General features: G+C 34.7%; 1 protein-coding gene across 1 annotated transcript in view; it reads right to left on the minus strand.

Annotated features, from left to right (window-relative positions):
- LRP1B (LDL receptor related protein 1B) overlaps nucleotides 1-27,717 on the minus strand; it is a 470,964-nt gene that overhangs the window by 134,034 nt on the left and 309,213 nt on the right. The window contains exons 41-48 of the mRNA XM_056350419.1: nucleotides 26,850-27,054; nucleotides 14,209-14,401; nucleotides 13,610-13,735; nucleotides 8,192-8,320; nucleotides 5,419-5,538; nucleotides 4,281-4,394; nucleotides 3,944-4,093; nucleotides 752-874 (exon numbers count right to left, since the gene is read on the minus strand). Of these exons, the coding sequence (XP_056206394.1) occupies nucleotides 752-874; nucleotides 3,944-4,093; nucleotides 4,281-4,394; nucleotides 5,419-5,538; nucleotides 8,192-8,320; nucleotides 13,610-13,735; nucleotides 14,209-14,401; nucleotides 26,850-27,054 (1,160 nt within the window). The remainder of the gene's footprint in view (nucleotides 1-751; nucleotides 875-3,943; nucleotides 4,094-4,280; nucleotides 4,395-5,418; nucleotides 5,539-8,191; nucleotides 8,321-13,609; nucleotides 13,736-14,208; nucleotides 14,402-26,849; nucleotides 27,055-27,717) is intronic.

A 27,717-nucleotide genomic window follows, 5' to 3' on the forward strand; every position in this document is an offset into this window, starting at 1 on the left:
ATATATACAATGTAAACTGCAAACCAAACATGGAAGCATGCTAATGGAAACTGGGTCATGAAAAGAGTAACATTTCAGTCATGTTAAGTGGTAAAGAAAAAAAAAAGTAATATACAAATTTCAGGTTTTATTTAAATAGGGAATAGGAAAACTTGATATTGCTGTTTGCTGTTCTGCTACAATTTAATTATAGAAATAAATTTGTATGGATTAACTGAACAGATCAAGTTAAAAGACCAGCTTGCTCTGAATAAAATAAACCTGCATCACTCCTCAGTTAAGCAGAATTGAAGAATCTTAAAAGATCTGAGGCAAAATGGACATTTAACCTCTTCACATTTTATGCTGTTTTATTCACATCACTTTTGCTGTTACTTTAAATAATTATACCTATATGGCCTCTGATGCAAAGAAATGTCTATTTTTATGTCAGTTATATTTTGGTTACTTCCTGTTGGCATCAAGATACTGACATAAACTGATCATATCTATAAAACTTTCCTAATGAGGAATTATGAAGAATTAGTGAAATTGTTAAATACTAACACAATGATAGGGCTTTCATTCTGGCATGAGACAGTGTTTAAAATGTTGGTAGCATGACGCATTAGAGACTTGAATCTGAAAATACAGTATTAAAGACCTTTTTATATAGCTCTAAAATTCAATCTCAGAGATAAAACTTCACGCTTCTTTCTGTTTTTGAAGTTCATTAGTAATTACAGAAATACAAGTAAGATAAAATGCTCACCACAGTGCAATTCATCTACTCCATCCTCACAGTCTTTCTGCCCATCACAAAGCCAGGTGGTCAGAATACATCTTCCACTAGGACAACCAAAATAATTTTCTTCACATGTGGGTTTGTTTTGAACTGTGACAAAATAAAGAATGTAATGTAAAATGGTCTCTACTAGTATGATTAGGAGCCTAATACATTTCTGCTGATTTTCTGAATACTAATGGACAACAAAGTGTTTATGTCTAAAAACTGGGAAAAAAATACTACTTATTTAATTGTGTTCATACAAATTGGCAAATACTGACAGCTAAGTAGTGTAGGGAGCTGAAAGACTTTATTTCTTTGGAGAAGAATCATAGCACAGCTACAAACTAAATTAACAGGACCTACAGAGGAAAGTAGTTCAGTTTACAGGTTTTTGAGCTCAGGCAGGTGAACATTGCTTGCTGTCTTACACCAGCTGAAGAAATTGCCCTTCTGATTTATCTGCCATCATATACAAGATAAACTAAGTGTGGCAGTATTTTTATCACATTCACTGGGATAAGCTACGAATCTGCTGCATGCACTGACTAAGGGGAGCTATGTCACTGATGTTGGAGCCAGAGATTCAGACTCACAAATTAAAAAGTTCTTCTTCCTTGCCTTTTTTCTTGAGAGTAATTTAAGATTTTACTTTTATGAATGCTTAGAAAACTGATGTGAGGAAAGAAAACATACCATATATTTAGTTTCATGACGTAAGCACAAGTATTAGTCTAGTGAGTGGCACAGGTTATTTTTAAAATCTCAAGCAAGGTCTTTGCCTGGGAAAAGCCCCACAATACACACTAGTTCCAAGCACTGGAGGTCACTGAAGCTCTCTGCCAAGGTTTCTATTATTCCCTTAACATACTGGGGGCTATTGACACTGATTTTGTTCCCCACCCCCGAAAAAGAAAGTTAAAGTTATAATTTTTATGGCTTCTACAGCTGTATGAATAAAAAAAAAAAAAAGAAAAAAAAGGAAGAAAGAAGTGGGATGTCTATGATGACTGCGTAGATATTAAACATTGTCTAAGTATAGCCACCACTAAATGAGTATTTTGCCTTAATTTTCTGTAAGAACAATGACACTGAACAAAGTCTGTTAATGGGAATTTTCATATTCATAACAGAAACAACACTCAAAAACTTAATGTGCCAAAGTTGATCGGTTTTGAATGAAATGGCAAATGAAATCACATGTAGGTTGAATCGGAATGGCATTGCTTCGAAGTAAAGGAAGGAATGATCCAGGCAATTAGTCAGACATTAAGATGATGGAACATTTTTGAACACACTTGAAAGACAGAATAAAGTAATACAAATAAATGGACAATGGAATAAAATGCAACATTAGTCTACTTATGCAACATTAGTTTACTGAAGCTATAGCACACTGCCCTGAAAATCTTCTTTGGTATGGAAAAAACCCCACTATAGTCCAAGAAAATAAAATAAATCTCAGCTATTTTAAGATCCATGAAGTGTTATATACTGGAAATTCTAAAGATTTAATAGATAATCTGGAGAATATGGAGATTAGAATGGGAACTATAACTTAATATGCATCTGCTTATAGGAAGGTTCAAAGTTCTGAACGTCAGGTTGATTGACATGAGTGCTGAAGTTCTAGGTTCCTTCTGGATCCTGGTAACATTTTCATCAGTAAAGTTGGCACAAAACATATGAGAATTCTAATGGAAGCTTCTGGTGAGACAATGGGATTTATGACACAGAAGAACAGAATACTAAATGGAAATAATCAGATTACGTAAATTACTAGGCAAAAAATGGACAGTATTTAACAACATAAAATTAAAAGATTTATTTTTACCTATGAATAACACTTATCAATTAGTAAATATTTATTCTCACTAAATACTAATTCTTAGAAGAAAGAAAGGTATTTGTCACAGGACAATTATAATCTAGCAAGCGTCAGTTATGAAAACAAATATAAAAAATTAAAACATACTTGCACTGATACAAGGCAAAAGTAAGATTTCATCTGCTGCACTGGCTACTGGTACTGGTATATTCAAGAGAGATGTAGGTTGAGATATCTAAGATGACACAGATATCCCTACCTTGAAAGCAGGGATTCTGAAATGCCTTGGCTTATTTGCCATTGTAAATGATCACTGAAGGACCACAAGGTCCTTCTCAGCCTAAGAACAGGTATAAACTGGAATACATGTGGACTAGAAATTAAAAGAATGAATGAAGTTCTGGAACATGGTAGTAACAGGAATACTATAAGTAAGAAATACTACTAATTTTTTGTTTTATAGATTTTTGTATAAAAGCTCAAGGTGCAAGAGAGGAGATAAAGGCTTGCTGTCCCCAGACTTTCTTTACTAGTGCGCTGTCTACAGTTTGATAAGAATTTCATAGGATGGGCCTAATTCTACAAATACGTGTCAATATACTTGCGTTCATTAAAGCGTTCTCATTCTAAATACAGTTTATCACTTCTTTATTCATAGATAAGCTTACATGTTGAACTTAATATTCTCAAACTTAAATGAGGGGGTTTAGATAATAAAGGAGCAAACACATAAATGCCATCCTTCATTAGGTAAGAATTCAATATTGTTAATAATTCATTGGTTAATATTCAATATAATATAAACAATCTCAGCCCTGGGACTAGGACTTAAGCATACCATGATTGCTTTTTACTGGCTGAAGACCAGAACAATCACAAAAGCAATAACCCTGGATTCTACCCTGACAGCCTATCCCAAGTACCCCAAGAAAATAAAAGAGAAAGTAACAAAAGTAAGCAAGAAATACCATCCACTAAAGCAGCAGCTAATAAAAGTTCCTGAGTGATTGTGCTGATGCTTGATGAGCTTGACATTTTAATGACTAATGTTTTACTTAAATAAAAATGATTAATGACAGACCTAACCTGGAGGAAATAGGAAGCTAGACATTACAGTTTCCTTCAGAAAAATGCAGCGGTAATTTGTAAAATCTAATGAAACACAAATTGGTGAAAAAACACCAGCATTCAGCATTATATTAATATCTGTAATAAACAAAACACTACTGGCTGAATAAACATTTTGCAACACAATTAGAAAAAAGAATGAGAAATATAGAAATATATTTTTCAAAAAAAGTAAATTATTTTTTTCCTTTTTTTTTTTTTTTTTTTCTTTTTCACGTTACCTGAGCATTTTAATTCATCCGTATAATCTCCACAGTCATTAGATCCATCACATATCCATTCTGGCAGTATACAAAGTGAAGTTGAATTACAGCTAATAAACCCAGAAGATTTTATTCCAAGTTTGTAGAAGTAAGCACAGTTTGTATTATCTGTAAAAGAGACGGCAAATTACTGTATCATACCTAATGCAGAATAGTATGGTTTTCAGGTTTAGCTTGAGTTTGCACAGACCATGCAGCTGCTGTCATCCAACTAGTAATGACTATGTATTAAATAATATATAACAAAGAATAATCACGGAACAGATGCTACGATGAAGCACAAACACAAACTTACTACAGTTCTTTTCATCTGAAGCATCTGCACAATCAATGATCTGGTTGCACTGTGCTGATTTTCCAATGCAGACCCCATCTGCACAATGGAATTCTGTTGAAGCACACGTTGAATCTATAATATAGGGTTATAAAAGATGGAAATTTGTGTACTAAAGAGTCTTCAGATGCATATTGTATTATGTTTAAACCTTCTGCCTTTTAGAATGAGGTATTCATAGCACACTGTACTTTCCATAGCTAAAAATTAAGAAGAAATAAAAAGGTCTAATACACTTTAAAGCAAAAGTTTCTAATTTTTTAATTTATTTTCTGAGCCTCTCTCCAGATGTCAACTCAATTTGAGATAATCACCATGTGAGGAAGGAAGCACATTCATGTAGTGTCTATGAATCTCTCAGATTTTTCTCATGTAACACCAGGCTGGTGGTTTTGCCTGTGTGCTTTACTCATACTACTCATATTCAGCTAAAGAATTAAAAACCATGCAGTGCTTTCAACAAAATGCTAGTTACCACAGCTACACAGGTTTAGCTATATATGTTGTGGAATAATTTCCATTCCAGTCTTTCTGAATTGTAACTAAGGATGTGTGCTGTCTACTAGCTGGTCTTTATTCATTGGTGATACCCAGGTCTAAATATTCGTGTTTTAAGACAAAAGGAAAGCAATTCCGATATAAAAAGGAAGAAAAATTCTAGTAAGTATTGCAAAGGACACAGACATTGCTATGCATTTGAGAAGCAAAGAAACAGAACACGAGCCACTTCAAAGAAACAGTGCAGCAGATGCAGAGAAGAAATCACCCATCTTTCAACCCTTCCATTTGAAGTAAAGCTACTCTCTCATTTATTACTTCACAGAAGAAGTGGCAATTGTATTTTCTGATTTTTCCACAGCCAAAACCATTCTACTTCTACAGAGTTGTAGGTGTAAACCAAAATCTGTCTTCATATCGATGCCCACATATGCTTTCTCAAACATACCAGCATGTACCTACTTATTTTTCAATTCTAAAACCCCAAATCCCAGCACCTATAATTTCAATAGTTATATGCGTTTTCTAGCTTCTTCCATTTACATACTAAGTATTTACAGAGCAATATTCTGAATTCACCCTGGAAGTAATTGTCATTTACCTTTACAGTCAAGTTCATCAGAGTTGTCACCACAGTCATTTGCACCATCACACACTTTGTTACTTGAAACACAGCGGCGATTATAACATGGCTTGAAACCCTTCCGACAGCCTCTGTTTTCTGAAGAGTTAAGTACAAGCATATTATTTCATTTAGATATGATACATGATAAAAATAGCCTCCTTACATTTAAAGCAGACAAACATCTCAGAAAAAAACAATTTAAATGAAAATGCTTTTGAAGCTACAAGAAAAACTTCAGAAGTTTGTCATTTGATGTCCAGCAGAAGAACTTGACGAACAGATAAAGAATGATAAATGGAAGTACAATGAGAAAGAATGAAAGAATGACCAAAAAAATGAAAAAGGAAAGCCTAATTCCCAGTTTTAATTTTTGTGTGGTATAAAAAGTCCATGTGCTTTAAATGCATTTGTTTTGACACACTTTTGTCAGGCACATGACAATGTTTGCATATAGCATCAGGAATTCTATCATATAGAATCAAACATACAAACTTACTCTAAAACAAATTAGGAATAAACGGAGAGGAAAATACAGAAAACATTAGCAGAAAAGTTTCTGGATTTCTAATACCAATACTGCAAGTGTTCTGCTCAAGTAGGTACACTACCGAAGAGTGTATGAATTTTACATATGTTGCTATGTTTGAAAATTCAGGAATGATTTACTAAAGCCCTAACCATTGTAGAAGTCATGCCACAAAAATAAATAAATCATGTACATTGGATTAGTTAATCAATAATAGAGTTCAGCATCCTGTACTTTATCAGATTTAGAAAACAATATGCTGTATATGACCTAGTGCATGACAGAACCACAGTTCTCCCTGCTTTTTCCGATGTGTAGCAAAAAAATCAGCAAAGTTCATTTTAATCAGGCAAAATGTGCACTGTCACACTACAAACTAATATAATGTCTTTCAAAAAATTGTGGACAAACCATGGAAACACAAATTGTTGGATCTTGCATTTATATTTTTTTCAGTATTGTAGAATAAAGGGCAAAATAGTTTTAGCAGCTCAGTAAACCTAAAAAAAACTTACTGAAATAGACACAGGACAACTTATCTGGAATGTCAAGAAAGAGTATACTGAGATTCCTCACCAGCTACAACTTTCTTATTTGTTCCCAGATGACTTTATTCCTTCAACCTACTCTCCTAACAAAGTAAAAGAAACTGTATGGAACCTTAATCTTTCTTCCATGAACTGTGAATGAAACAAATGACTGAAATAAATAGTAGAGACAAAAAGGTTTAATCCATATTAAGATATAGCTGACTGGGTTTTTTGGTGGTGGTGGTGTAGGGTTTTGTGTTTTGTGTTTTGTTTCTGTGTTTGTTTTTTTTTTAAATTACTTCCTATGTCTAAGCAATATGCATACATTAATTACAAATATATGAATGCACACTTAGTAAGGAAACCTAAGAAGGAATTCACAGACAGAAGTTATTTACTTTTCAGTGCTTTGAGGCTGTCACTCGTAATTCAAGGGCCTTTCTCCCCTGGTAACTAGCAGTGCTTTGTATAATCCAGATTCTTATTTCTTGGTCTGATGTGTTATCTTTTTTCAGATTTAAACAAACCCACCTCCTTAGTCACCTACATGTAGATGATCTGATGGACTATACTGTTAGTTGTACGTGACACAAACAAAGCAATTATCACATAGATGTCTGAAAGCTATGGGACACCAATTGAAGAAGAAGAAAAAGATGACCTGGTATCAGCTGCCATACCCACATTGTTGGTGTTAATTTTTTTTTTTTTTTTTTTTTGGGGGGGGGGCGCCGGGGGGAACAACACCAGAAATTTATTCCATTTCTTTTTCCCGATATTAACCTTGGCTATTAAAATGGCAGAAGTCAACTCCAGGAACTACAGAAGACATTTTAATAAAACTGTATCAGTGTCTGGTATAAACATAATGGGTGGGTTTGAAATGATATGAAATTGTTCATATGGGAACCAGAAGATATACCAAGAGTTACAGGCACGCAGGTAACAAAGAGATTGCACTTAACATGCAGGATATATGAATTCAGTAAGGCACCTCAGTGATTTATGAAAATCATTTGAGCAGTACTGTTTTAGACACTGCAGCAGGCAAAATCAGTTGGAGACAAAACACCTGGAAGTGATCCAGTTACTAATTATTAGGGCAAATAAAACCAAATAAGGATAGAACCACTTGGGAAAATTATGAAACTAATAAGTAGACACCCTTGCATCTTTTTGCAAGATGCAGACTGATCGGTGTGAAGAATAATGATATTATAAACTTAAAAAGAAAATTGAGTGGAAAGGTATCTATTACACAGCCATTTTTGTATAATACTTCTATTTTAGTGTTTTCTATTCACAATGAGAGAAAATCTTATTACATGTGGAAAATGAAATCAAAATTGCTAAATTAAAGCTGAAAATACTCAATTTCTCATCTTTGAAAAAAGCAGGTAGCTGTAGTTTTCCTTATTTTTGTTTTAGAGACAGAAATATGAAAACATTTGAGATGCTTTTTATTAAAAGTAATTCAGGTAATATATGAAGTTTGGAAGCAAAATATGTTCAGGTATAAGTAATTCTATCCATATAATATCAGGCGGGTTTTTTTAATGTGCGAGTTGGCATCCTCTTCTTGTCCATCTTTGTAAGCAGTTGGTATGATTAAGTAGAAAAGTCACAGAAGAACCAATAAAAGCATGTATCACCAAAATAAGAACGTGAAAGTGAAACATCTGGAAATACTTACCACAGTAGAAAAGTTTCTCATCAGACTTGTCCTTACAGTGAGCAATGCCATCACAAGTCAGCTGATAATCAATGCATTCACCATTTCCACATTCAAACTCTGAATAAATGTTGCAAGTAGAATTTTTAGCTAAAAGGAGAAGATATTACCACATAATTTTTAATAGCTTTTACACTTAGTGAACACGAGTAAAATGTTGGCTGCATTCAAAATACCTCCTACACAGTTGATGAAGACCTAAGTACAAAAAAGTATCCCACCATGGCATCAGAACTGAAGCTTCTACAGAGTAGAAAGCAGCTGCAAGGCTGCTATAATTCTCTGTAAATCTGTTGATATTATGCAGGACTGAGGACAGATATCTAAATAGCAAACAATTTTCATAAATTTTAAGTTTGGGTGAATTCTAAACCAAGGTAAGAGAGTCTGTAAAAGAAATACACATAGCCAAATACCCACGAAGGAACACACAGTGAAGCAATTTAAAGGCAGTGATTCTAGTAAGATGATGCCTTTGTAACTACTGTGCTTGGCTATACGCTACCCACACATGCCACTCCACAGCCCTCGGCTTGTCTGCAACTGTCTCTTAATAGCTGGGTTTTTTGTTTTTGTTTTTTCTAAAAATCTCTTCAACATAGCACATCCAAAAGCAAGAAGTTACCAACACTTACCACTGCCTAGCAGTTAATTTGAACTCTCAACTCGGTTTTGTGGCACTGTGTAGCTGCTCAGTGTGTACGCAGGTACCAGCATTAATGTACTACATCCAATGTTGAAGATACAGCCTAACACCCAATGAAGAAAACATGCTATTTCTACTTTACTTATTTCTTTTTATCCACAAAAAAAATCATCAGTAGACATGTAACATTTGTGTTCTCGCCTTCCCAGAGTGGAGGTTTTATCTATTATTTTAGAAGAGACCCAGATACACATTTAAAATTTTTCCTCCTGCTTTCTCTTGCATATAGATTTTTTTTTATTAGTTCAGTTAGAAACCAAAAAATATCACAAATTGACACAGAACAATTTGGTCCTTAATTTCATGATAATATGTACATTTGCTTAATGTGTATGGTTCTGAAAAAATACAAAACTTGAGAGAAAAGAGAAGTATACAGGACAACTCAAGAGGAAGAACAGGGACATGATATCTTATTATTATGCTTTTTTCTTGTTTCCGTTATAATTATATCAGCACAAATTCAGGAAGAACCAATGTCCGCTACATGCAAAAGTCAAGCCAATATAAATTGAAAATACTTCTTGATTTGATTCAAACACGAAGAAAAATATAAAAGATGTGCTGAAAAAACAGATTCTGGACAAGGTGAGATCTGATCTTGAATATGATTTATACAGTCTTTTGAATTTTAATCAAGTTTATCTCAGCAATTTTTGTTCTCTTATCCCTCCATTTTTTAGCGTTATAAGAATTCAGGTCTTAGGAAAAGTCATTCTCCACTACAGCTGTAGTTCATCTAGTTCAGTACCTTAGACTGCAATCTTTAGAGAAAGATGGGAATTTAAAAAAATCAAAATACATGTATAGTGTAATCTGCACTCACTTAAATTCTAACTGGAAATCGTAGTAGAGATTGCTTCGAACCCCAACTTTCAGAAACAAAGCATTTTAGACTTTCAAAACTGTTTGTTTGATGAGAATTAAGTAGCCTGGGTAGTCTTATTACCTATGTATAATCATCCGATCCCTCTTTGAATTTTACTGAGGCTTTGTCTCAAGAATCTTGACTGACAGTAAGTTATATAGTCCAATTACACTTTGAAAAGACAGTTAATTCCTCTTCTCAGCTGGAACTGCTAACTTTCAATTTTATTGAGTATCTCTTTCAACTGTGTTATGAAGAAAGAAACTTTTGATCTCACAGCTATAGTCTATTGTATTCATCCTGTGAATGTGCTAGTCAGCTCAATGGTTAATGTCTAAGTCTTTTTTTTTTTTTTTTTTTTCCTTAAACTAATAACTCAGATCAACATTTCCTGCAAACATTCTACAAAATAATTTAGAATATGGAACGATGAAGGAGAACACCATGGGCTACATGAGTATTTAAACAGGGTTTTACCTAATAGCAATTTTAAGAGTTGTAATACTTATGGAAAATATAAATATCATATAATATTGTAACTTATCAGACCTATGATTTTATCTGCATAACCTCTTTCACTTCCACTGCTGATCACTGCCTCAACAAGGTAAAGAAACAGTTGAGAAAAAGTACTTTTATTAAGGTTCAACTTCAGTAACTAATCTGATATAGCCCTAGACAGACCTGATGGATGCATGCAGATATTTTTGCCTATCCCTGTAGTAATTACGATAGCTATGTAAAAATCATAACTATTACTAAGATAGTATCCTACTACCATAATAGCAGTGACATTTTTCATCTTGGTTGTGTTTTTTTCAACTTCTATGGGATGCCAGCTGCCAACTTTTTCTCCCAGCTCCAAACAAACCAAGACTTTTATTGCACTCATGCAACAAGTTTAAATTATTAGATGAAATATATGACATCCATTACATTTAATGAAGGTAAAATGAGGATCACTGAGAGATTTGTCTCTTTACTGCTCCAGACGTTAAGAATTCCAATTCTTCTTTGTATTTTTTCTGATTCTAATTAATCTAGGAAACGGAAACATTTATGATATAAATACCTTAACCAAGCAGTGAAAACCATGAAACCTGCTACAATTTGTCTTGTCGACTTTACCAGGCAATGAGGTTTCTGCCCTGCTGTGAGAAAGCAAAACAACCTACTAGGCTCTTGCCAGCCTAGCAATGAAGGAAAAGCTCCTTGCCAGATTCAGAGAAGACAGTGGCAGCTCTTGCCAAGCCTTCGGCAATTCCTGTACTTTATTCCATGAGTAAAGGGATGGGAATGCTAGCTGAGCAAGTTAAGGATCTGACCTAAAAGACCAAGTGCAGACTGGTAGGCAATGGAATTTTCCAGCTCCAAGAGGTCTCTTGATCAATCAATAAAACCTGACAGTGTGGGAGAGTGAAACACTGTTATTTGTACACTACTTTTTTAGCGAATCTTGTCTCTAGATCAGCTGTATATTTATTGTCATGAAGGATGAGTTTTAACCCTCATACTTCCATATATTTAATTACAGAACCAAGTATTTCTGTGAAATCTTAGTGACCTTATAATGCAATATGTAAATACTTAGTTAACAACTAACAATGACATGTATGTGAGCCAAAGGTAAAGGTGGAAGGTGAACTATGAAGCGTGTGAAAGCCCAGAATAAAGCTGTAGCAACTCAGATATTTGTTTGGGACATGTTGGTAGCTACCGTATGATGATACCGATTATATGCATAATTAATGAACACATCTGGTTTCATTTAAAAGCAATACATTAAGAAATGAAGCAAAAGACAAAGCTATTGATCCAAAATTAACATAGCAAAAGAAATCTTAGGATGAGAATCTTAGATACAATGACAAAGCAATTAGCTTGGTATATAGTATAAAACTAATTACAGGCTCCTCACAAAGCTGTGCAGCTGAGCTGCCAAGCCTAAGAATCTGATTCTAAAGGACTGGGGTCTAGCCCTAAGGATGCCTTGAGCCAATTTAAAATACATCAACACTTAAAAGGGTCATTCTACCCTTTACATGTAGAAAGCCTTCTGTTCTCACTAGCTCTCTTTAACTGGCTCTAGTGATCTTGCAGTGTGAAGTTGAATGAGCTCTGCTCACTGATCCAGCCAAAACTAGGTCTAAAACTAGAAAAACCTAATTCACTGTCAAGCAAGTCAGATAAGTCATCATTCAGTTACACAACTGTGACTGCTGATGGTGGGAGGGAGACTAAGACTGTCCTTACAGAAGCACACTTCTTGCTCTTCTTCAATTGATCATTAACCAACATATACCAAAGTATTCTTTCCTGTTATGAGGTTACTGATATTAAAATACTATTGATTCAGATGTACCAGGAGAGCCTAACATCATTCCAGCATGAAAAGTATCAGCGCCATGATCAAATTAAACTCTATTAGCAAACAAGTAGGTTTGCAAAACAACCGGTACAGGTATGTCAGTGAAGGACTACATCACTTCCCATCTACCACCAACAAAGCCCTGTACATACAAACCAGCATTTATTGAGAGACTCTGTAGCGGTAGAGGAAAAGCTACTTGTTACGCTGTTCAGGAGCAACAGACTACCACAGAAGAGTCTGAAGCAGGTTAACTGTCTAAGCTTCTAGCAGGATGGTAAATCTTGCTAAATCATATACAAAACATTAATATATTTTTTCTTGAATGTTATAGTGTCTCTACTGTTATGATAAAAAAAATGTTTAGAGAAATCAGGTGGGTCAAAGCTATAAAACTAAAGCAGCAGAAAAGGCATATTTGGCAGATACATATGGAAGTTGAGAACTTGATCTAAGAGTTAGAATTTCTGTCCTACAAAGGTAAAGGTCCAATAAACCACTGGAATTTGGAAGGTGTCTCTAACTGTGGCAGAAGAGCTGTAATACAGTGACAGTAACAAAGACACAAGGAACTGCACACTTCCCCCCCACCTTTCCCCCAATTTAAAATCCAGCCAGCCAGAGCTGTTGAAGGGAGAAGCAAAGTCATGTTCCATATTATGGGTGTGGGTCATCCCTGGGGAAACAGACCACAGCTTTCCAGCTAATTCACTCCTGCTAAGGCACAGCATTAGCAAAGTGGCAGATTTAGAAACGCTGGAAGAGTTCACAGTGTGTATGTTTATCGCATCCTTACGAATGACCTGCATATACTTCATGTTAAAGAACATCAATTCTGCACAGCAACAGTGGGATCTAAAGAAGCTGCAATGAATGACCACATATTCTGAACCACCTGTGAACTATGAAAAAAACAGTTATCCCATATTTCTTTACCATGTACTAAGACATATTGGTTCAGAGGAAGCATGGGAAGGTGTGAGAATTGAGAACAGTGTAATGCAGAATATTCTCCAATAAAACCAGTCTCCAAGGAGTCTGCCAACTTAGGGTGATAACATTTCCCAATTACTAAAACACCAATCCTGCATGATTAAATACAACAGATGGTTAATAAGTTACAATTATTTTATACGTCAAAGGACATGAAATGAAAATATTTGTACTCAACAGAAACAAATTGCAAATGGAAAATGTTGAGTAAAACACAACTACTAAAACTGGAATTTAAGGAGAGTGTAAGTATTAATGCTTTTTAAACCCCCACAAAGCCTTAGAAGACATAAAGTAGTTAAAAGCCCAGTCCATGCCGAATTGCCTGATCAATTTTTACAGTATTTAGAAGCACTGAAATTAGCTTGGGCCAACTGTCTTTGCTTATGATAGCCAACTAGCATCACACCATAGAAAAGCATTGTGTCAGCTAGTATTACTTACTCACACATCTGTTATCATCTACCAGTATTCTATCCCCTCTACATGAGCAGTTCACTCTTCCATCAGGAGTTAGAAGGCATAAATCATGACAACCTCCATTCATTTGTGCACAAGGAGATAACTCACCTGAAAAACAAAGGACAAAAGATGAACTGTGTTTTATTAAATTTGCTTCAACGGCCAATGTCTTTGAGAGAGCAAAGATCACCACATCTCAGATTCATGGGCAATTGATTCAAGTTTTATCAGTCAGATGAAAATGTCAGCATGCCTCAGATGCTAGCATACTAAAGATAAACAAAATGCGGTTAGCTTGAATATGATAATTTTTAAAACCCACATTTAAAACTGCTGATATTTGACAGAAAGGATTTAATTTTTGCCAAACAAGCACAATGTCCATAGCAGAAAATGGTCATTCCAGAGTATTTATTTACTGGGAAAGGGGTTATATCCCATCTTTTGCTAACAATTGCTACAACAAAGAATGAAAAAAGCCAACCTTTTAACCAAGTTAAAACGTTGCAAAACTAAGAAAAAAATCTTGAAATGAATGATACTGGAAGTAACAAAATAGTGTATCTTGCTTTGTAACTTACAACTGTTAGTATCATTGGCAACAGCAATAATGCCCATTGGCTGATGTGGGATATCAGAACGAAGAACTTTTGTATCTCCCCCTGTGTATTTACTGGAACGCAGAATAGCTCTCCTCACTCCATCCGACCAGAAGATATAATCATCATATACAGCCAGACTGAGAAAGGTACCCGGTCCAGATTTGACAATTACCTAAAACACATAAGTCCAGAAGAGAAATATGAGAAGAACAGTTGTTGCCAATTTAGAAGTTTTAAAAGTGCCAACTGTGACTCATACCACTTTATAGTTTCAGACAAAACAATTCTTCTATACTTAGATTACCTGGAAAAATGAGGTAACAGCACTTAAAATGTGTTAAAATGTTGCTACAAGGGTCCATATTTCAGAAATCCAGGCATCTGTTCCTTAATTAAAAAGTCACAGTTTATCTAAATGTGCCTCTAAAAATACCTACACAACACACTACTTGCTTAATAGTCCGAACAAAAAGAGAACAAGAGGTACTGTAGCACGGCTGGAAGTCCAAAAAGACTGAGTCTTTAAAAATTGAAGTCAGAAACATGTTTCAGAACTGAAGAGAGTTTACCATATGATCACATGAGAAACTTGAACCCAAAATAATAAATGTATTCCAATTAAAAAAACAAACAACAAAACACCAAAAAACCACCAAAGCTCCTCAGTCAGTTTAACACCTAGAAAAAAAAAAATGAGTTGCATTTCAGTATATAGTAGGGTTTGAAAGAAAACTGTAGAAATACAACTAATTTAATCCCAGTCTAAATCATAGGTCCTGTAAAATATTTTAATTTATGTTCTTTCTTTCAATATATCAGAATAAAAAAATTAACATCTTTCTGTTCTGAAAGCATAGAACAAATCTGTAATCACTTCTCTAGTTGAAAATTTATCCTTGGCTGTACAGAATTATTGGGAGGGGGTTATTATTTCCCCATTAGATACTGAAAATAAATAATACTATGAACATGTTTACTGCATTGTTCTCTTCCATGTTTCTCTGGGAAAATTAGTAACTTACGTATATGTATAAGGTGGGAACAGTTCTTTTGACAGAGGCTGGCAAAACTCCCTGTATCTGTGTATCTAGCTGCTACTTATGACAGGGAGTTTGGGATAAATCCAGTAAAAGAATATCTTTCTTACTGCAACCCAACAGAAATCACTCTTTTTCTATAAACATAGATGTTCAATCTACATCTCTACTTAGGTCACTATGGTTTTCCATCTGCTGTATGTCCTCTTTCCCAGAGTACCTGTATAATAATGATGAGTTCATGGAAATCAACTTGAAATATAAGGGTTAATTATCTGCATAAACACAGCACCTCTAACAAATTTGAGCTATTCATGCAGACTGCATGTATACACATAAGCTGCACTGTGTGCGGAGCCAACTGATACGCTGTTTAGCCTTCTTGGAAGTGGATGCTATGTACCACTTCTTAAAAATAATGGAATGAGAAAGAAATAGTAATGGTCAATCCCATAGCAAATTAAATAAATAGAAAAACAAACAACAAAGGAGGGGGAAACCAATGTCTTTCTCTTCATATAAAGACTTCACCTAATATATAGGACAACCAAATTCCATTTTGTGCAATGAAAGCCCTCAATTTCTCCTTCTACAGTTATGCCTTGGAGATTAAGAAGGTGCCCTAACTCTCTAGTATTCAATACCAAGTTATGCTTCAGTGGCAGTTTGTTCACACCTATGCCAGTTCAACGCCCAGGGTATTTCAATGATTTGCTAACATAAATAGTTGTAGTCCAGTGCACAGGAACATTCTTGCCCGTGTTACATTTCACTCATATAGACGGACTCTCAAAATTACTTATATTAATCAGACAATTATAAAAGAATCTGCATCACTGGGCAAGTTACATATTTCTGCATATTTAAAAGAAGGTTTGACCAGGAAATCTTTTCTTCCAACAAAGAATTTGGAAATAAGTGCTCCAAGGAGTCAACTTTTCTCTAACCATTTAAAAAAAAAATTAAAAGTATTAAAAGATAAATGGGAATGTAATGATGGGAAAAAGACCTCTTCTGTAACAGCCCACATTTACTGTAAGACACTTTTTGTAACACATTCTTAAAAGACTATACTATTCATATTCAGACATATTTCAGAAAGAAAAAAACTCTGCATATTTCTGAAAAAGCTGTACAAAATCTGGCCATGCAGATTTTGCAACCCAGTATTAGTTCTCCACGATAATGTGAAACTGTTCCAGTTTGAAGGATTTTATTGTCAAAACCAATGCTAAAGGTACCACTGTTCAGTTTTCTGTGTTTTGTAGCACCTGTTGTAATTTTTCTCAAACTGTAGCAAAAGATTGTAAGTTCATTACAGAACTGATCATCTTTGTTCGGCACTGGGAGTTTTGAGATACAAATAAAGGATCACAAAATCCAGGAACATTTGTTCGCTGATGCCCATGGCAGGTCATTTACTGAAGTCTCCTCTACTATGTCACAACACTACCAGAAGATACTGGTTTTATTCAAGCATCCAAAAGAAAGTTCCTATTTCTAATAGCTCTTGGCCAACTTCACAGCACTTTTAACATTCCAGTTTATCAAATATGCTGAAAATTACTGATTTTTTTTAAAAAATCTTCGTAGCACTCCTGGATTCAATGAAAGTGGATGTCAGTTTCTTCAGAAATCTGTTCATCCTTTGGTTACCTACCAAATCATGTTTAAGTCCTGAGGATTCAGTGTCAACCAAATTTGCTGTGTATCAAACCTGTTGTAATTCATGTTTCTACACCTTGTATTCTGTACAGCTTGTGTGTCTGTTTTCCCAGCACTGCCTGCAGCTCTGGACAAAGTCACTTGTAGATTCACCAGCAGGACTGTGTAATGAAAATTCAGGTTCTTACACTGTGACCATATCGAAATCTTTCTTGGGTGGCACCATCTGGCTGGTCCAGGAGGGGCAGGAAGCACAGAAGGGTCTGCCCAGTGCTCCCTGCTTCCTTTTTTCTTGCTGATTGCTTGTCTTTAACAAAAATAATGATGGAAGCCAATACAAGGACTTTGGAAATTTATGCCTCCGAGTTCTCAATAGTAACCTGGGGTAAGTTTTGGACCTAGACACAAGGCAACTACTGCAGACATTCAGGCAATGCATGTACCCAAATACATGACACTGAGAAGAAAGCCAATGCAGAATCAGTGAGCACCATTCCATCACAAGAAAAAACATGTTTTAGAATTGTAGAAACTCCCAGACAATTAACTTATAGAAAGTTTTATATAAACTGGTGGCTAGGTAGAAAGAAATGACCCAAAGCAGTGCTCCCATTTATAAGAATACGGGGAAAAACCTTTTTACATATCCCTTTTGGAAGCACATTATCAACACAAGCATAATGCCCAGTTAACCCACAATTGTACAACTGCAGTATATGCTGCCTGTTGTTCAATTAAAGGTGATAAACTGTGCTGGAATCAGAAAGCCATTGTATACACGGAGCCAGAAGGAAGAAGGATAAAATTCCATAAGAAGTGGAGCATCTATATTGCACAGAACAAGAGTTACATGAAGTAACTTTTGAACCTCTGCAGACAATTTTCAGGTAAAGACAACTAGAAGGGTACAATCTCAACCATCAAATTTAGTTGTGTGATATAGACCACAACATAAGAGAAATTTAATTCAGAAAGGCTACATTCATGCAGTCCCACAAAGTACAGCAGTACCGTACAAATACTTCACACATTTTCCAGAAAGGACAAAAACTGCCAAAAAGCACACTATGACACAGGCAGAAAGCAAAAATAATTGCGGTCATCAGCAATGGTTTTGGTCACACAAGAGAGAAATGTGCTACTGAATCAACATGCACACTCTGAAAAAAAGTAATGCATTGCCATTCTGCATTACAAAGATTTGAACTGATTTTTTTTTTTTTTTGGTAACATGTTTTTAAACAGTTTTTTTAACAATATAAACCAAAATCAATTAAATAAAGACCCTGTCTTGACATTTTATTGCAAGTTCTAAATTGATACCGAAATTGTAAAATACATGTACAATTTTAAAACATTAAGGCAACTCTACCATCCCTTCCACCTGAACCAGTGGAAGTCAGATCCAATAGCATATCGTGTGTTTTAATACTGAATGATAGCGACATTCACCTACAGCATGTACTTCGAGCTCTGAATAACGCATGAAAATGTTTTTCTGCTTGCTGTAAAGAGATAAGGAGACTGGGGAAGGAACGTCACAAGTAGCTGGGCAATTTAATTTTAACTATGATCCTTTCTCTTTTAAGTTCTCCAGACAGCTTTTTTTTAACGTGTACCTGCTCTAAATTTAATGCGAGGAAGTTTCTCCAGAAAAACATGATTGAAAAAGGGGAGGATCCAGTCACGTAGAATACTATAATTTGAATGTTTTATATAAAAATCTTCTTAAGATTGTCAGTAAGAATTAGATTTACAATAATTCTTACCAAGACAATGCATAACTTTATATAAAGACAAAGGGTTTTTTAAAGATGAGTGCATAAAGTTAATGCATCAGTTTAAAGTATGAGTTTCATTTAAGTATTATATCTGTAATGAATGGCTTATTGATAATAGATCTCTTTCAAACTGCTTAAGAAAAGGGCAGTGCCAGTTAATAAAGCTTTTAAATGTTTTTTAAGGGCTCTTTACTCTTCTAAAGATACCCAAATTTACTTAGAGGTCTGTAACAGAATGACAAATCTAGTACGGAAAACCACACTTCAAACAGTTAAAATCAATGACAAGTTAAATCAAATTGCTTAATAATAATCATTACACAATACCACAAATAAATATATATCAGTAATCTAAAAATAAATAACATTTTAGATGAATATCAGAAAACTCAGTCTGACAGAACCAACTTACACAGAACACCACATTGATCAAAATTAGCTAATGTATTTCATTCTTTCAAATGTAAGACACAAAATAGTATGCCATATGTATTATTCAGTTATGAGTACTGTCTTTAAAATATTCTAGGCAAGGAATCTAAGAAAATAAATATATGAGACAGGGAAACCAGCTGGACAGCCAGGGAATAAAATAAAATAATTTAAGTCATAACTTCAACATTATGATTTAGTCAACTAAAAAGATACATTTAGATTAGGCTCTTTGTTTTGCTTGTTACTGCTGTGGTTGCTTTAATAAGCAGCAAAAATTCCACCTCTTGCTAGGTAAACAGATCTATCAGCCTCGATCTGGAGTATCCAAATTCTGCCCTACAAACACCGTGATGTTATTAGGACAAAAATCTGATGTTAACCAGAAAAAAAACAAAACAAAAGTGTGGAGTGGTGAGGTGGAAGGGGAGGTTAAAGACAGAAGAAAGAAATCTAGTACTGATGAGAACAATTGTGAGTTTAGCAATTCCTCATTCCTGTTGTCACAAAAGAAATCCGAAGAATTTCTAGTCTAGTTTTATGTGGGGTTCTGTGGAAGAACACTGCCAATCACTGCTATACTGTACTAAAAATAATCAATGCTTTTTGTTGATTGGTTTGAATAAAGACTGTCTTTTCATTATTGTCACATCTTTAACACATGGGTTTTCTTTTCACTTACTGTATCTTTCAAAAATACCTTCATAATAACTGGAATTGCAATTACATAGCAAAGGATACAATGAACATAGTAGGATACCATGTTTACCAAGAACAGAAAGATCCTGTTTCCATAGAATTGTCCAAGTGTGTTATATCAAAATCAGAAGTGCTTCCTCTCCAATAATTAATTTTTGTTTCTCCATGCAAGAAACGAACACTTAAGACATAAAAACCCAAACTGCAATGATAAATTTGAAGTGTTCCAGCTGTTACTTAGTTTGCAGTTCAGCTGAATGATCTATTAAGCAACTGTTCATAGCAGGCCTGTAATTTTCAGTGTAATTCAAATGGAAAGTATACATCTCTTTAAATGATGACTATATTAACCAGATTCTTTGCAACTACATGCGTATTAATTACATACCACTTATTTTCAACATCATAAATGACAATGACAAACTTTATCTAATGTTACATTTATCCCAATCTTCTAGAATTTTGTGGGAACCTGAGGTATTATAAATAATCTTATTCTCCATAGACTTAAGAGTTTATTTTTATCTTTTCATTTAATTCCTTCTTTCAGTTAATTTCTACCAGGCTACCAACAGTGGACATCAATATATTTCGGCAGTCCCAAACTAACAGTGTTGGATCTCTGTTAGCCACCAACATAGCTCACAAGGATTAGACAAACTTTATTGCCATTGGTTAGGGAATCACTTCCATTAGGTTCTATCTCAGCACCACTTTTCAGAAATACTCAAAGAAAACAACTCATAAATGTAAATGAAGTGAACTCCCCAGAAAAACAACTAACTCACAGGGTGGTATTTCATTCTTTTATTGGTTCTGGAGTTCTTAGGACAAATGTTAAAGGGAAATACGGACATTTGGAAAGCTGAGAAAAAAAGACACATTTTGATCAGATTTGCAAGAGAAAAAAAAAAAAAATCAACAATTGAACATTCCCACTACAACTAATACTTTTATATTGCTAGACAGAGAAAATTCAAAAATCCACTACTTCTACCATTACTTTCCAAGATTATCCACGCCATTCTAGCTGCCTTTCAAACACAGAAATAATGAATTGATGAAAAAGCCCAGAACCTAACAATAAACTACCATAACAGGGGGAATAGGAGAGGCAAAACATGGTGAACTTAAATGTCTAGGTGGTAAATTGTGCATCTTGTGCTATACAATATCAGTTTTTACTCTTATTTCTTGTTTCTCTACTATTATTGCTTCTTGTGCTGTTTAACAAAATCACAAGGAAGCAATATAACTGATTAAATAATTTCTCTACTGAAAGTAGGCTCAATTTTTTTATTTTTCTAGACAACCATCCAAACTTACTAAAATATCTGTCTTCCAGTTGATATTATTTTCCTTTGGGTTAGTTTTTATATCTGATTATTTATTAGTATATAGAGAACACAGCAATGCAATTCTTGAACTCAGAATCACATTCAGGAGCTGCATCTTTTTGTAACTGTCATGTTCAGATCTTGGTGGGAGTCTTTTGCAAGACTTTTAAGCACATTCTGATTTTAATGGGGTTAGACATTCTACATTTCTAATGGTTCATATTTTGCATGGTTTCTTTCTGTTCTGGCTACCTTGGCTGATCTCACTTTTATCCTTTCTTAGTGAATTATTGGGCTGCTTCTCAAGGTCATGTTGATGTCATCATGAATACCTTCCAAGAACTCGCCACAATTACTCTGCTGTCCTCAATCATACTTGTACTACAAATAAATATAATTACATGTCTGAAGAATAATTTCAGATGTCAATCATAAAGTCAAGTTTTTCACAAATGCACAGCCAAACCATTAACATCCATTTCGGCATTTAGTAGTTTGAAGAGCAGATCTGGTAAAATGTTATGCAAGATAAAATAAGTTGAATACCAACTTTGGAACTTGTTTAATTCCTTAAATACAGTATTCCAATACAATAAACACATATATTCTAGATAATGATATCCAGATTAAAATTATCTTGATTTTAATAATCACAGCTTTAAGGCCTATATAACCGTAACTGAGACCAAAACATTCCAGCTCGGATGTTAGAAAATAACCAGACATCTGTTTATAGGAAATTAACTATATTTCAAGGTTCTTGATACATTAAATATTATAGAATAATCAAAACTGAAGAAAGAAAAAAATCAAAATAGCTCATGATCTATTGGAAAAAGAAGCTCAAAACATAGAATCAGCTTTATTTGCTGTTGGCTCAGTCTCTGTGTTCATGAATAAAATGCTATAAATAAAGCACCAAGCAGCTAAAACCAGCTGTGGCCAAAATACTAAATCCAACCAAGGGCAGGAGCAGAAATGGATGAAAAAGGGGAAAGGATTGTGAAAAAAAAATAAAATATTTGCCACTTTTGTTTTTTAAACGGGAAGATCTAACAGAGCAGAACAAGTAAGGTTAAAACAAAATGAAAACAACCACATATCTTCCAAGTAATAAAAATGAACAAAAGTAATAAAAAGAATTCTTCCAAACTTGAAAGAGTACTCCAGCAACCAAATACTAGTATTAAAATATCAGCTTAACAGAAAATCAATAAACTCTTACAATCCACTTAAGAGTCAATTCAATACCGCTAAATTATTTTCTACCCATTCATTGCACTAGATTATTGTGGTGAATAGAATGAAGAAAGAAGCTGCTATCTGGAAGAAAATTCATTACTTTACCATTAGCACTTCATGTTCTACTATATACAATTTATACCTTTGTTAACCTAGCTGAAACTAGAAAGCAATGAAGCAGAGATAGTGAGGAAAAGGGTAATCTGTTTAAACTATTTCTGAGGGGTGGATGGTGGCAGAACCTTGCTGAAACACCCTAAAGAATACCTCAGGTCACCAGAACGGTGGAATGATTATCACTTACATTATTGTAATGCTACAGAAATCATAGATGTTGCCAAGTTGGACACTGTATAAATAAAAAAACCCCACAACTCCCCTGGAAATATTATTTCACTAGATCAATAACATAGTTTCCTGTCTGGATTCTGGCACTCTTGTATCAGTATGAATGCATCTACATGGTGATGAGCAACTCTGCTGAAGCACTGCTGGTGAGGCCAGTAGAGCTCCTACGCAGATTTGAATAAAGGGCACCAGTGTTTGGTTTTTTTTTTCTTGACAATCCTCACCTAACTAATGCAGGAAAAGTGCCTTCAGAACTGAGGACACACACAAAACTCTGTTTCAAAACTCATAGCACATGAGAACTTGGATCAGTATTTTTCACAACAACAAGAGTTTGTTCATTCTCCCAAAACAGGTATTGGTGTAGGACAACAACAGCAGTACAGCTTTGTATAGGTAACACTAGAGCTCACAAAAGGCCTTCAGAAGAGCGTGCTGCACCCAGCTTACTGCTTTCAGGGCTCTTTGGTTTGCTGTAACGGGGAGGAAGAGTTAAAACGCCAGAAAGTCAAATCAAGGGGTAACACTAGGAAAATTAGAAGTTTCAATGTTCAATGACTGAGAAAACTGAATGACCAGTTTGTCTTGCTGATACAGACTGAAAGCCAGAGATCTGATAAAAGGGTGGGATTTTAGTAATAGTTTCTGCAACTAAGTTGCATTATATCCCATTTCATGTGCATGTACATCCCAGTTCATGATGCATATTTTGTTATACACTGTGCATAGACAATTTAAAACCATTTCCGCACAGCCTATTAATTACCTTATACTTGACTGACAGCATATTCAAAAACCTTAAGTAAAACACGATCAGGAAAGTGAAACTGCACATGAAAGCAAAATGGAAAAGGAACAGCAGTACAAGACAAATGTATACATCAAAGTAGAGATGCAGCCAAAATGAAATATAAATAAATAAATAAAATGTTAATTCTAACTGAAAAATAACTGTAAAAAAATAGTTTAAGAATCCCTCTTAAACTAGAAGAGGAACAGAAAATATCCAATTTAGAAGCGGCATTTTCAGAAAAAACACATTGAAGAAAGCATAGAGGATAAAGACAATTATTTATAAATGTATTTACATTTATGATCTAAATGAGATATTTGTCTCTTTTCCCTAATAAATGTGACCAAAATAGTAGTGACATAAACAAATAACTTCATAGACAGAGATGGTGATGTACTTGAGCAAAGCAAATCACTGGAATAAAATAGCATGTATATAACTGCTCCCATACCTCCTCAAGCTCCAGAAACTTAAGAATGTCTCTGAATTGACAATAAATTTGCAGACAAACACAATGAAGTATTAGCACAAGTTCCTGGTTGTGAAGGGGATAAAAGTTGCATGTGTCTTTGTCCTGGTTTCAGCTGGGATAGTGTTAATTTTAGTAGCTGGTGCAGTGCTGTGGTTTGGATTTGAAGAAAGAGCAATGCTGATGGCATGCTGATGGTTTCGGTTGTTGCTGGGTGATGTTTATACTCAGTCAAGGACTTTTCAGTTTCTCAGGCCCTGCCAGCGAGAGGGCTGGGGGGGGCACGGGAAACTGGGAGGGGACACGGCCAGGACAGCTTCCCTGAACTAGTCAGAGGGATATTCATTACCATATGACACCATGCTGAGTATATCAACTGGGGGAAGAGGAAGGAAGGGGGCACACCCAGGGTTATGGAGTTACCGTTCTGCCTGATGGAGCCCTGCTTCCCTGGGGATGGCCGAACACCTGCCTGCCCATGGGCAGCAGTGAATTAATCCCTTGTTTTGTTTTGCTTGTGTGTGTGGCTTTTGCTCTACCTATTAAACTGTTTTTATCTCAGCCCATGAGTTTTGTCACATTTACTCTTCTGATTCTCTCCCCATCCCACTGTGGACGGAGTGAGCAAGCGGCTGTGTGGGGCTGGGTTGCCAGTCGGGGTTAAACCATGACAGTCTTTTAAACAGGCATGTTTAGTTGACCAATGAACCTTACTTCAAGAACAGAACTTTGTAATTTACAATTATAATAATGCACAATAATACATCATGTGATGGAATAATATAAAAAAAATCCTCTAAGATACTCAGTCTTCAAAAATAACACAAAATAGAAGATAAAGGACAGGAAGTCAAGAGGACGAGGATGTAACATATTAGAACTTTCAAACTGTGATCAAAGTCTTACAAAGAAAACACTTGAGAAAGCTGACAAGTATGAGAGAAATGGGTAATTTCCTCTACCTGTATTTCCTATACTTAGATTTTAAGATGGCAACAAGTTCCTCAAGATTCCAGTTGAAAAATACTGTAATGTGGTAGATAGCAAACTGAGGTACTGTCCAGATACATAATCATTGAAATTAGTCAGGAATAAAGGCAGATAAGACTGGATATATTTTAGAAGAACTGATGAAGCAGGACTTAAGAAAAAACATCAAATGGCAGAAATTAAGCATAGATCATTTGAACTTGTTACATCATTTTGTAATTTGAGTAGGAACTCTTGAGATGATTGCACACAACCCAGTCAATACGTTTCACTAATATTTAGCAACATAAGACAGAGAATAATAAAGAATTCTGCAAATACTACTGTGCTGTTATATGGTTCAATATATATCTGTTACATGTACATCTGGAACACCATGTGCTGTTCTGTTTCATTATCTGACAAAAGATGCAGCAGTAACAGCAGGACATATAGATTTATATGATATGAATCATCTTTGAAAGTATGACCTGAATGTAAATAAAAAGTAAGGAAGAATTCTGAATAACATTTAGAATGAAGATATAACAAAACCCAAGGATTAATATGAAAAATGGAAAGACAGTAATTCAATTTTTCTCTTCCAAATGAAAAAACAAAGCAAAATCCCAAAGAAAGCCACCAAACTGCCTTCTGTATGTTATTCTCAGATATGCAGGTGGATTCACTGAGCAAAAAACCCAGAATGTTAATCAATTTCCACAGTAAATATGTAATCAGAGATTGTATACTTTGGAATACATTTGGTTTGTCCAGTTTCTGATATATCTGCTGCATGTGAAAACATTAGCAAGCTGTGGTTAATTTATACAAATGAAAACAAAAGGAGAAAGGAAATGATGCAAAACTATATACCTAGTCACGCTGATTTTACATCTGCTGTTAAAGATTGGCTCTCTTCTTTTGCACTGATAAGGAAATTTTGTCTAAAAAAAGTATGTGAAACTTCTCATGGGTAAGATTCCAGGAAAATATGTAATTTCAATTTAAGATGGTAAAAGATTTCAAAGTTTTTATACAGTACGTGAAGGATATTATTTATTTTTTTTACATAAACATATATGAAAGTGAGCTCATGTACCAAATATTATCTTCTAGAGGTGCGAACTGAAAATACAAGCCAGAACATGCCCCTCATTCATTTTGTCATGCACTTTTGGAGGTACAAAAATCCCCAAAGGAAGACTTCATTATACAAGAATGTAGAGCTAAACATGCAACAAAATTGTGAGCACAGATCAACTGCCTTCAGCATATTTAAAGCAAAAGGTGTACTTCAGCTAAAACTCATAGAGCACTCAAGGTTCAAAGTGTGTTATGATAAAAAAGGTAATGGAGTACGGTTGAATACATCTGAAAATGTATAGTTAGAAAAATACAAGTTTTATAGAGTAACACTCAAGCACTACAGAAAAGAAATCCTAGTGTATTCAGAAAAGTTTGGCACTGAAAGGAAAATTACAATCCTCCTATATGAAGCAGAACATTTCTCTATCTCTTCCACCAAACTTAGCGCTGCATTTTTTTCAAGTGGATATAAATCATTTAGGACAGTGATGCTTCAGGCTCAATACTAATGCAAACAGCTTGCATGGTAAGGGTCTGCATCTCCAGCAGGTCATTCAAAAAACTAGAACATGTTGAGTAAACAGCATTACTTGTAGTTCAGAGGGTTTTTTTTCCAGTTTTAAATCTAATATACAGCTAAATATTAGGAGAAACTTAGGCAACAAATGATCTTTCTGTGATATTTTCATTTTAACGATGCTAACAAATGCAAACAAAGAAATTTACAATCAATATGTTTGGGATTTTTGTTTTACTTACGTATCTTTGTGATCCATCATATTCACACCTCTCAATTTTTCCCAAGCTGCCATCTGAAAAGTAAAGTTTCTCTGCCCTATGATCAATGGTAAGTCCATTTGGTGTCAGAATATCTGTACTAATGATAACCTGTGCATTTTTGCCTGAGAGGGTAGATCTCATGATGCTTGGGAGCTGCTCATTCCAGTTAGTCCAAAACATCAAGCTGTATTAAAATCAAAATAGCAGAAAAACCCATAAGATACATTTTATAATTTAATTCTCTATGAAATGAACAACAGAGAAAACATATGCCTTCACAGACAATTATGAATGGCGTCTATATGTAAGTGTGATAATCAGTGGTAAATAAGAGAATGTAATAGCAAATATCCTATAAATTATAGCAGTTTCCTAGTTCATTAACTTGTATACAAGTAAATATTTTTTTCTTTTCACAGCTGTGATCAAGTCCGATCATGTCTCTATACTAATATACCATTACAGAAAGATATAAGCTGTGTAACCAAATACACATTAGCAGAATTAAGTTTATATTAGTAATTTCTAACAGTGAAATTAATCTGCAGCTTTTCCCATATCAGAACTGTGATACAGAGCAAAGGACTGGTATGCAGAAGGTTGATAATGGGGAATCAAGTGATCTTAACATGCTCTACAGGAGGCTCAATCAGCTCCTTGCTGCTGCTAAATAATGGTGGAAAAAATGTTATGGAATGAGCTGTGGATGCAATTTATACATTGATCATAACCCGCCCATCCTCTCATTGCAATCTCCACAACTATTTAGTTGGTTTGTTTATGATACCAGGATAAATCATATTTTACAATATAGCATAAACTGTTAACTTGCATAAAATGTATGTGA

Source organism: Falco biarmicus, chromosome 8 (genome assembly GCF_023638135.1).
Source record: "Falco biarmicus isolate bFalBia1 chromosome 8, bFalBia1.pri, whole genome shotgun sequence".
In the NCBI taxonomy this organism is placed as follows: Eukaryota; Metazoa; Chordata; class Aves; order Falconiformes; family Falconidae; genus Falco; species Falco biarmicus.